Below are 12353 nucleotides of genomic sequence, written 5' to 3'. Positions count from 1 at the left end.
AAATATATAGGCGGACCATGTTTAAAAATTTATAGCTAAACCTTTCAATAGAAATAAACAAAAAGACAAGGTGCGTAGATTGAAACATTTCAACACCATTGAATGCAACAAAACATTGCTTCCAAAATACGTCGTGTAGCGATTATGTTTGATATAGTATTGATTGTCTGAATCTGAAAGTTTGAATATTAACATTGAGCAGATTGTTTACTCCCTGTTGCCTTCTACACCTTGCAATTGTGCTGCTCCTCCATGGTAAGATTAGCAGGAAAAAAACAACTAGAAACACATTTTTTTCTTTTGACAAAGATTTAAACAAATACACACAACTAAAGTTCAATTAGCTTGGGGAAGCTTTCGAGACTAACTCTGTCTCTTTGTCAACCCGGGAGTCTCATCTTTACATTTTTTTCGTATAATCATGTAACAATGTGAGCTGGACATTGGGGTTTCCTTACCAGCTGATTATAAATTGGCATTTTGACTTCCCATTGTTTTCTCTTTGATAGCGAGTCAGACAAAAACTACAAACGTACGTTCTCACATCTTGATACTTATGGACTGTATGAATATGTAACTCTCGGGTCGACACGTCATCGTAACTGTTTTATTGTCTGGGTGGCGACTTGTTAGGGCGCGTTCATTTTTTCAATGGTAAATCCAAGTAAACAATGGACAACATACATGTGAATAAATGGTGATCTTACCAAACATTTGATCATTACATTGAAACAATGGCGTGAAGAAAATAAAAGAAAAAGACACAGAGAAAGATAGAACATACAGATGGAGTACAGAAAATATATCAAAGTTACATGTAGATGAAACAGTCTGTTGGCATATAAATTTGAAAACGATGATAAATGAGTTAGATTGGACGATCATTATTGTACGTTAGCGCACGGCGATGGTTTTCAGATGGGATTTGAGGACGATGTTGTTTTGGTGTGCGATGAAAATATACATGTGATAACCTCAGTCCGATTTTTCCATGCAAAATCTTCATCTGTTTACATTGGCATGAAATGTGATACCAATGAGCTTTTATTGCTCTTTGGTGATACTGACAACTTTGAGAAAATGTCTTGCCACATTGAAGTCAGTAAGGACCATAATCAAAATAACAAAATCAAAAGAGTAGTCTTTATTACTCTTCGTACGCACAATCGCTGGGTTCAATGGATTTGCACGTATTTCACCGTATTTCTCACCGAGTTCTGTGTGCGTGAACAAACTTACCTTGCATAATAATGGTTCTTTTTGGAAGATTGACACGTTCTCCTGCTATGGCTTATACAGTTAAGTCCATGGCTATGAAAGAATCCACCACTCGTGTATGTGGCGTGCAAAAGTACATCAAAATACACATTGCATCTGCGCTACCTAATGAGCATACGTACCGGTTTATCCACGCAAACAGACTTTGGGTCCAGTCAGAATGTTGTTTTAATAGTTGACACCTTCATCCCAGGGAGTTTCGAAGGCCTTGTCGCTACTGTGCTGGCAGGATACGTGTTCCAGCAGCTGATCCGCGATGCTATGTGACAAACAATTTTAGATCAGTCTTACTTATAGGGTGGTGCTGATTCTTTGAAGCTGGGCATTTGAATATTGCCATTTATAGTGATAAATATTCATCAATAATGATTGCCTGTTGAGATTTCACAGACCTGCATGTTTTTGTTGGGACTGTGAGTTGTTCTGCCATCTTCCATTGTTTCCAACCATTTGAATAGAAATATACACAAAGACAAAACGTGCAGGTTAAGAACTTTTAACGTAATTGAATGCGAGTCAACATTTGTTGCAAAAGAATCTGTTAGTCGTGTACCTACATATATAGCTTTATGTTTATGTATATATTGTTACTTTGGTTTGCTCATTGTTTAGTTTCTTTGTTATGCTATTTTGTGTATGATATTCTGTACAGGGCACGCCTGGAAAGCAGTGCGCAAAGTACTGAGTGTGTCTACCCTGTATAAAGAAAACAGAAATAAATAAATAAATGCATGATATAGTATTGATTGTCTGGTTCTGCTAGTTTGAATATTAACATTGAGCAGGTTGTTTACTCCCTGTTACCTTTTACAGTGGATAATTTTGCATAAATCAAGGACTTCTATACAATGCTATCGCTTTAAGTTGTAAAAAGTGCTAGCATTCTTTACTGGTATCGTTTTTACAAATTTGTGAATCGCCTACCACAATTTACGAAATCCCGCAGAATAGAAGAAGTGTTGTAGGCAAAAAAATGTGTATAGTTTCACGTCCCTCCTGGAAGTGTAGAAGTGTTGTTCTATTTGAGTTTCTTTCCCAATTCATCTGTGGCATGAACCTCAAATAAGGTACGCACCCCGACATTGGACATTCATAAAACATGATTAAAATTCATCAAAAAGAGATTTGAAAATATAAAAAAATATTGACTTATGATACTTGGAACAACATAGGTAACATGTAATGATCTAAATGTCCAACCTTAATCGAAATACTCTTTCAGTAGAAGAAATGACATAAATTCCCTTATATTACACTGAGTGGGGGTACTGTTGAGGTACTGTTGAGGTATATTTGAAATCCTAAGGTTTGTCATCTGCATTTTCATTGGATCCCTGTTGGAGCCAGCATTTTGTGTTCTTCGCGCTGATACGTTCACCTGTAACTTGTCCCCGAGAAAGGCAGACTTATGGCCAATCAAAAAGCTGTAAACGTATGGAGCATGTTACCCCCCCCCCCCCTTTTTATTATTTTATAAAAGGCCTGGGCAAAAGCATGATAAATGTGACGGAATAAAAGGGCCCGGAGTTTGCCTGGAAAGATAGTTTGCAGTGAAAGGAGATTCGAACCTATGCCAACTTTGAAACTAGCCAACCAGCGCCCCCAATATGGTTAAAGCCAGCCCCACTCGAAGTGTGCAAAGAAGGCTAGCCATACTGTACGTTCTGTACGCATGTTTCTTGCCTTCAACGAATCTGCATATATTTCACTGTTTGCAGGGATGTCTTGCTTTCAAAATGGTCAGACTGTTGTATGTGTGACCAAACTTTCGTTGATATTGGGAAGATTGAAACGTCCCTCTTATACGGTTTTTACAATAATGTCCCTGGCTAAGGAGAAATCCTCCCCTTGTGGGGCGCATGAGTACATGACAAGGCCTATGGTGCATTCTGTTGCCTACAGGGCACACTTACCTTTAATGTTCATCCAAGCCTACCTTTCAGTATAGTCAGAATATCTTCGTCAGTTGGCACCTTCTTACTACGAAGATATCAAGGGCCTTTTACTACCCTTGTTGCTGGTCTGCTGGCAGGATAAGTGTTCCAGCAGCTGATCCGTGATGCAGTGTGACAAACAATTTTAGATCAGTCCTACTTATAGGGTGGTGCTGATTGTCTGAAGCTGGGCATTTGAATTAATGTATTACCATTTATGTGATAAATAATCATAGTTTGCTTGTTTCTCAAAATTTTACAGTTGAGTCCTTTGGTTGTGTTTCTACACCCCCGTACACAGGATTTGGCTTCAAGGCAGCTACATGTAGTAAATCGTTTGGTGTTAGATTTCCAACCTTCCGAGTGTCAGTCCGAGACTGGCCCTGCCCTGTCTGATCATGACAACTGGTAGATGTTGAGTCCTTCGGTTTTGTTTCTACACTCCCGTACACAGGATTTGGCTTTAAGGCCGCTACATGAAGTAAATCGTTGTGTGTTAGATTTCCAGCCTTCCGAGTACTAGTGTAAGTCTGAAGTTAATATATCTTCAATCTTTTGTCTGGATAGAAGTTATTTGGTTTCCATCCAGGTGCAATACCTCAAGCTTAGGATTAGTGAATGTGGCCGGATAGAGGTTATTTGGTTATAGGACAGGTCAAGTTCATATAGTTCGGGCAGAGTATTGAACGTACCTGGCTGGATAGAAGTTATCTGGTTTCTATTCAGCCACAACATCTGAATCTTAGGATTAGTGAGCGCACTTGGCTGGAGAGAATTAATCTGGGTCTTCTGTGGTTTCAACTCCTGAGCTTCTCTACATTAATGAATGGACCTGACTGGATGTCATTTATCTTATTATATCCCAAATCCAAGAAAGTTAAGGATTTGGGGAGTTTCTTTGGGAAGCTGGTAATCTGACTATTTTTCAAAGATGAGGAGCGGATATTTTTTGGGATTTCCTTGGGGACTGGGGGGACGCTGGTGAGGCCTAGCCCAGTGCAGCAGCAGCAAGGACGTTCTGGCCTAATCATTCCCCATGTTTTGCAGGGTGAGGATATTGAACAGCTGCATCCAGCCTCTGGTACTTCGGGCTCCTTCGGGATGATGAGGAGGAAAATCAGCATGTGTCTCAGCCTCTTCTCCATCCTGCCACCTAAAGAGAAGGAGCAGGAATTAATCCACGCGACTGAACCATTGTAACATGGCACACATATGTTCCAGCTCAGTGCCACTGAATGTTTCACAATATACAAAAATGTATAAACATTCCGGATAGCACCCAAGCGAAGGTGGCTATGCACCTGTTTTGCCCCACCCCCTCCCTACATCGTAGTTGTAGTGCTTTGCAATGCAGCTAGGTGTCGTTGCTGCAGTGTGGAGAATGCGGTTCCAAACGTGACTAGTCAGTATTGCCATGGGGAATGTGACGGTCACCGAAACCTTGGGTAGCTATCATCAAACACGTACACTTGTTTGTGACTTTGAACACGCGCCCATCTCTGCATGTTGACCTGAATATGTTCGCATGCCGGTATGTTTACTGGGAAAACAATTAAAAAGTAAATGAGATATTAATGAGATGCAGTTATTGTTCAATCATTAGCAGTAATTGTGAAAACCTACCGAAAAGTATTTAAAGAATAGTCTTGCATTGAACCACAACATAGCAACCCTCCGAGCCCATGGCAAGTAGAATTTTAACTCTGTAAAAATAACTGTAGTAAAAACTGTAGTATTTGAGCGATCAAAACATAAAACAAAGTCACTGTTCCTGGTGATTTTTCTACATATAAGTTGAATCTACCTTTGTTGTTATTACGATACACAGCGATATTCACAAAGTATGAATATGACTTTGTTGTGTCTTGAGAACGTCTTGAAAAATGTGCACTTCTCACGGAAGTCCATTCGTGGTGATTTCTTCATCCCCTACGAAGCTTCCAATATCTTTCACCACAATGGTTGATTCGAGACGACTTGGCCGCGGCTCGCGTTTGGGTTCTTTAAGCCCCCTTTACAAATCAAGAAGTTAGCTCGGCCGAGTTGTCAGCGAGCTCTAAATTACGAGGAGGCATGACTCTTATGCCTACGAACAAATGGCAGAGTTTCTTCGTCAGCATCAGGGTCATACCTCCTTGTAATTTGGAGATCGCTGACAACTCGGCCGAGCTAAATTCTTGATTTGTAAAGGGGGCTTAACCAACGCTTGCAATGTGAGAAGACGAAGAGAGTATGTTGAAAAATGGCTTCAAAAAAGCAATTTGAATTTCATAAATGTCAATGAGATTTTAAATCTCAGAATATTTGCAGTTTTGGTGCCAAAATTCTACAATATATGCCTGAAACACGAAGTCATTAGTATGAACATAATATAATCTTTAAACCTAAACTGTTCACACATTGATTGTCTGGCGTGGCAACTTGTTAGGGCATGTTTTGCCGCCGTATTTATTTGTTTGACGTAAATCCAAGTACAGCAATGAACAACATACATGTGAATTAATGATAGACTGCCTGAAAGTCTGGCCAATAAGTGACAGCACTGACGTGAAAAAAAAATCAGGAAAAAATTCCTAGAAAGGTGAAACATAAAGATGTAGTACAGAAAATACTAGTATAGGGTAGATAAAGCAGGCTGTTGGCAAATACATGTAAATTCGAAAACGATGTCATATGACTTATATTTGAGAATTACTATCGTGCGGTAGCGTATGGTGATGTTGCCACGATGACATTTGAAGAAGATGTTGTTTTGGTGTGCGTTGAAAATATACATAATTTCAGTACGACTTGTCTTTGCAAAATCTAGCATGAAATAACTGTACTTAGAATTTGGTAAAATGTTCTGACAACACTCAGGTCAGTGAAGACCATAATCAAAATAACAAAATCAAGCGAGCAATTTCTTAAAAATTCTTGCCTAAATGTTATACATATTGAAGCTTATGAAAACGCATATTTTATGATCTCTGTGAATTTCCGTGTATTTGACTGTTTGTCGATTTTTTTTCCTTTCAAAATGGTTAGAGAGTGTGACCAAACTTACTTCGATGAATAGTGCTATTGGGTAGATTGAAACGTTCTGCTGATACGGCTTTTACAATAGTGTTTGTGGCTACGAAGAAATCCTCCTCCTTGTGGGGAGTACATGGCAAGGCCGATAATTTATCTCAGCTGCCTATAGTACACTTACCTTTGCGGTTGATCCAAGCTTACCTTTCAGTCAAGTCAGAATATCGTCAGTTGGAACCTTCTTGCCAGGAATATAGCAATCCCTTTCCGCGCCCTTGTTGCTGTTGTGCCTGTACGATACGTGTTCCAGCAGCTGATCCGCGATGCCGTGTGACAAACAATTTTAGATCAGTCTTATTTATAGGACGGTGCTGATTTCCTAGAATCTGGACATTTGAATATTACCATTGATATTGATAAATAATCATGGTTTGGTTGTTGTTCTAAATTATACAGACCTGCATTGTCATGTTTTAGTTGCGAATTGTTACACCAATTGTCTTCCACTGTTTCCAAACATTTGAAAATAAATTTACAGAAAGATACAGTTTGTAGGATTTAGAAATGAACACCACTGAACGCATCTGAACTTTGGTAAACTACTCTGTGAGGCGTGTACCTATATACTTGATGTAAGATTAATTGTCTGATTCTGCTAGTTTGAATATTAACATTGAGCAGGTTGTTTACTCCCTGTTGCCTTCTACGCATTGTGTTACCCTGATTTTCCATTTGAGCTTAGAAAAAACAACAACAATTGTAACAACTTTTCCCATATAATCATGGGGAAATGTTCGAGACGGTTATGTTTTCGGCACGTTTGTGTGTCTGTCTTTCTGTCCGTCTGTGACCACGATATCTCGAGAAGGTCTGGATGGATTGTCTTGATGTTTAGGATGTAGATAGTTCTTGACAAGGCCTCAAAACGATCCTAGGAACCTTCTTTGGCACTGCAGCAGAGCTTCCGGTTTGGATAGATCGTCTTCTGGACATGCTGCGGTTATGTTTTTTGAGTGGTAGATAGCTCCAGGGAGGAAGGGTCGGGTATGAGCCCCCTAGCGTGTTTTTTTTAATTGCAGGAGCCGATTTGTTTCAAACTTTGAAAGAGAATAACTAAAAAAGGGGATTGTCATGACCGGCATGATTTCTTGGTATCTTTTTGGCTAGCTTATTTTGTGTCACGGTCAGTGGTAGGGTAGCTTTTCAGTAACGGCACTCACTTTTTGATTTTTTGGTTTCTCCGAATTTTGCAGAAAATTACAGGAGCGAGAGGGAGGGATGGCGGAATGAATCACGAAAGAATCATACCATACCTATGTTCTGCTGAATAAAATAGAAGGAGGATCAAAGTCAATATGTTACATTTTATTCATAATCAATTATTGGGAAGGATGGGGCTTTCTGTTCTACTAGCATGTGGTCACAAAAGTGAGGGCTATGTCAATACAAGCATTGCCCTCCAAAAATGACGATCCGTCAATCCTTGCTTGACTTATTCTCTTTCAAAGTTTGAAGGTAAACAGGCTCCTGTATTTCTACGAAAAGCTGCTAGGAGGCACTTGCTATCTGCCCCAAAATCTATCAACCACTGGAAAATGACGACCATATAGCATGTCCAGAACTTGAGACCTCAAAGCCGGAACCTCCGCTGCAGTACCGTAACAAGCCCCTAACCACCCCTCCCACAAATCTAATCATTTTAAGGTCTCATCAAGACTTGCTCACATACCAAATATCAACACAATTTAACCAGGCCTTCTCGAGTTATGCTGTTTATCTACAATCATTCACACATACATACATACGGACGATACCAAAAACCTTCTTGGCGAAGGCAATAGCAATCACATTACACTATACCTGTGTACAGGTAGGTCATGCATGCCAAAATGACAGACACCAGACAAAACAGGAACCACCAACTTTGAACAGACTTTCAAAAGAATATGAATCTGCCTGAATAATGAATGTATTATGGCTATCATGGTCTGACTGTCTCTGTTTTTATTTATGTAGCTTATTGTTTTTTGCACGTTATTTGTGTTTATTTTGTATCTGTACCAATGCACTTATTTCTTTTTTCTTGAATAAAAAAAAAACTAAAACATTATGGTCAACGCACATAGGGATATGTGAATAAAAAAATGTTTATAACTGCAACTTATTACCAAAGGGCTTTCTGCAAGTCGTCGAAAACTATTAGTACTGTACGAATAGCAATATACTTTATATAATGCCCTTGGTATTACCAATATCCAAGGTACAACATATAAATCATCATCATCATCATCGTTCATCCTCGTGTGAGGTGGAGCAGACGAAGTTAGTCCTCCAGAAGAACTGCTTGTCCTTCATCGCAGAGAGTAATAAATACATAAATAGATAGTAATTAAAATCAAGCTTAAGTACGGATATTGGAGTCATGTTTTACACAACCAACTGTTCTCACCTCGATCCTGACGGTCCACTCAGAAGCTCTGAGGAAGATGTCCGACAGGCATCGAAACGTCAGCAGGTGAGACCAACTAACTGGTTGTGGAAAATAAAACTAAAATATCCTATGATCTACCAACCCGATAGTATATATATAGTTTTATTACACAACAATTGTACGGGGTACAAAGTATGGCATCTACATAACTACAGTTCTATAACTTATCTAACTAATACAGAAGTTGTAGTATGGGATAGATTTCTTACAGTTATTGGAGGCTTTTACAATCATTGGAGGAATTTCTAATGTTTAAACCTTCTTTGATATATTTTCCTATATCTGCCATGCAGGGATTGTCACATGTCATGATGTATTTGAATTTGCACTTCAGGTCCATCGAGATAAACCCTTGTGTATAAGATGACAGCCTTGTGTACAGAGAATTTCGTATATCAGAATATTTGGGACATACGTATACAACCATAAAGTGGTGTTAGGGCTCGCGATTATAGCCAAGCACACCGGCTCGCCCCTGCTGTTCTTGATGTGCAGAGGGTTGAGGATACATTGCTCTGCGCCGGAAGTATAACAGAGCGGTCGGACTAACTTAATGCCAATACAGCCAGTTGAGAGACTAATGAGGTCATAAAGCGATAATGCTATAATAGGGGGCTCTGTCGCCATGGAAACAGCAATTAGGACGGATCAAATTCCGATCACTGCAAATCTAAAGGCTTGTACGCAGCGTGCCCTTTATACCGAGGTTGTCATATGTGTTCTGTATCCAGGGCGTTTGTTGTGTTGTTGTGGACGCCTTTCACTCTGAGCGCACCCAATTGGCATTTGGATATTTAATGCAGGGCACGTCGAGGACTGCCCCGGAGAGGAGATAGGCGCCGCCAGGGGACTAAAATTCCTATTGATACAGCACAACAATGTTGTGCTGTCCCTACGGCTGATTAAAAGGCTATGGGACGGACGAACGAACGTCGAGGACATTGATAAAACGACGAACAAAAGCTACGAACGGACATTTGTCTTCTTTCGTTCTTGCCCAGGGGAAGGCCTTTTTAAAAATCTAGTCACAGGTGATCAGATGTACAAAAGCGAGGGCTATATTATTACATCTCACACTATCTGCACTGTCTCCACTCATGGCAAAGTCACGGGTTGTTGAAACCTCAGGGGAGGGTACCGGTAAGCCGGCGCCGCCCATGGACGTCATGTTTGTCCGGCTTTGTCCCGGGTAATCCCTGATCCCCACGCTAATCCCTAATCCCAGGAGAAGCACACGAGCTGGGGATTTCTATTCAGCCCCGCCGCCCCCACCGACGACTCCCCGCCCGTTCCGTTAATGTGTCACCGGCGCACAATGAGCGCTTTACGGGCTAATCTGGGCCCAAAACCAACAGGGGCGACACCCGGTAACGCGCCCGGGACCGCTTAGTGATGCGGAAAACAAATAGTTACTTTTGACGAGTTGTCCTTTGTGTGACGCGATGTTGCGGTTTGTATCAGGACGGTTGCGTAAGACTGGGCTCACAGAAGACGCGTTTTATACTCCGGCGCTTCTAGAAGTTCCTAACAGTTCCTTGCGTCTATTCTAACCGGTTAACCGTGCGCGACGCGTTCCTTGAGGCGCTTTATTTGTCACACGTTGTGTGATTTTAAGACGCGACCTTCTACGAGAGTCTACGACAGTCCTTTAGGTCACATACGTCACTGAATCATTGCCCGACGCATTCGCGACTGTTCCGATCCCAGGAATTGCATCAAATTGTTGTCGTGTACCTGTCGTACGACGACGCGTGTGAGGGGATTTCTGAAATTTGCTTCAAGGCGTCTCTGGAACCTCTGTTTGAAACGCGTGTTATGCCCAGCGTCGTCGGTGTTTCCGGTGCACTACTAGTGTTATAGACGATGAGGACTTTGTCTCCCGAAAACGAAGACTGGATGTTCTACTCCCCAGCACGATGCTCACCATGATGAGCTCATGGTCCTGACTCCCAGACAGACGTCGAGAATGCAGCGTCTTGCCAGACCCGGTTCCACAGGTGTGTGAGGCTGTAGCACACCTGTCGTGCACCTGTACACGTGCCAATAGCACACCTGGTTCCACAGGTGTATGTGACTGTAGCCCACCTGTTGTAATTGTGCATGTGGTTGGAGTACACCTGTCTAAATTGCAGGTGCACGTGTCAGTACAACACCTGGTCCCACGGGTGTATGTGGCTACAACACACCTGTTTTGCAGGTTTATGTGTCTGGAGTACACCTCGTTCCACAGGTGTATATGTCTTTCTACGCACTTTGGACACCGACAGTCGTCCTCGACTGTGAAGGACTGCCAAGAGTAGAGCGCCATGGCAGAGGACGAGAGTTACTCGGCACTCCAGGCGACCCTGTGGCGGGAGGGGACCTTCAAGGTGGTGTACTGTCCGCGGAACGAGCCGGCGCCGACGGACCCGGACCTGGCGTACCAGGTGAGATGTGACATTAGCCCGACTGGTTTTTACTTGACAGTTTTATCAATATATAGACGTATTAGATTTGATATTTGCATCATATGCCAAGCTGTATTCATTCATGTTAGCACTGGAGATACACAGAGATACACAATCCAGTCTCTTTGACTGTTGTTTTTACCTGTAGTAAGATAGATCGCTCTTACTGCACGAGGACTAGTACTTGTACTTAGACTACTAGGATCTTTATCATTAAGGCCTGTACTTATCCTGTGAGAGCAGAAACGTACAATAAAGGTATTTTTCATACAAGGTGAGCCTGAGCGAGTACCGGGGGCTGTACGCGGACCTGCGCGGGGCCAGGGAGCGGGTGCACCGCCAGGACGGGGAGATCGCCCGCCTGCGGCAGCAGAGCGACGCGCTGACGGACGAGCTGCGGCACCTGACCGAGCTGCTGCGGAGGGCCGAGGCGGAGAGGGACGGGTATCTCCGGGACCTGAACAACCTGTGGGACCTCAACACGGACACGGAGGTGAGGACACTGATTCATATACAAACTATTCTCCAAGCAGAGGGGGGGGGGGGGGGTAGCACTGAGGATAGTTTTGCCTCTGCGTTCTCAATACAATCTGTGGGACCTCAACACCGACACAAAGATGAGCACACTGTTATTGTCATACACAAACTATTCTCCAATTGCGAGCACCAGCATACTTCAACACCGACACAGAGAACACTGCTTCTGCCACATAACATGTTATTAATTGTTTGTTTCGAGCTAAATGGCCCATAGACACATACTTGCCATCGTATACCTGCCTAAGGCCTACGTCACATTTCTAAACCGGGGCCCGACCGGGGATCGGGGAACGAAAAGTATGATATAAAAGACACCAAACTACTATACACAAAACGAAAAAAACAATAGTCGTGGGTATTATTTGTGGCTTCTATGGGGTACTGAAAACAGTTGTACAACCTTCTACCGACGTGAAGTGCGGAGGAGAATGGGTTTTAAAATCGCGATAACAAATCCCCCCGGGCAGAGGTCATTCCCAGCTGGCGTTCGTGGCAACACATCCGTCCGTTGTTGTTCCTGTTTGGCCTCACGATCTGTCATTCATTGCTCTGGCACGAGGCGTAACGCCGTGAACGTGTCGGCTGTACACCTGCCACTCACAGCGAGAAAATACAATCAACAGGCGGACTTTGGGAGGGAAGGCATCAAAC

At 42.3% G+C, this 12353-nt stretch overlaps 1 protein-coding gene across 1 annotated transcript in view; it reads left to right on the top strand.

The window, feature by feature from the left end:
* The first annotated feature begins 10651 nt into the window (after positions 1–10651).
* LOC118423315 (eukaryotic translation initiation factor 3 subunit A-like) overlaps positions 10652–12353 on the top strand; it is a 4397-nt gene continuing 2695 nt past the window's right edge. The window contains exons 1-2 of the mRNA XM_035831434.1: positions 10652–11141; positions 11437–11655. Coding sequence (XP_035687327.1) covers positions 11022–11141; positions 11437–11655 — 339 coding nt within the window. The 5' untranslated portion in view covers positions 10652–11021. The remainder of the gene's footprint in view (positions 11142–11436; positions 11656–12353) is intronic.

Source organism: Branchiostoma floridae, chromosome 1 (genome assembly GCF_000003815.2).
Source record: "Branchiostoma floridae strain S238N-H82 chromosome 1, Bfl_VNyyK, whole genome shotgun sequence".
NCBI classification, from domain to species: Eukaryota; Metazoa; Chordata; class Leptocardii; order Amphioxiformes; family Branchiostomatidae; genus Branchiostoma; species Branchiostoma floridae.
The sequence above is the reverse complement of the archived record's forward strand: the minus strand, read 5'-3'. Positions and strand labels throughout refer to the sequence as shown.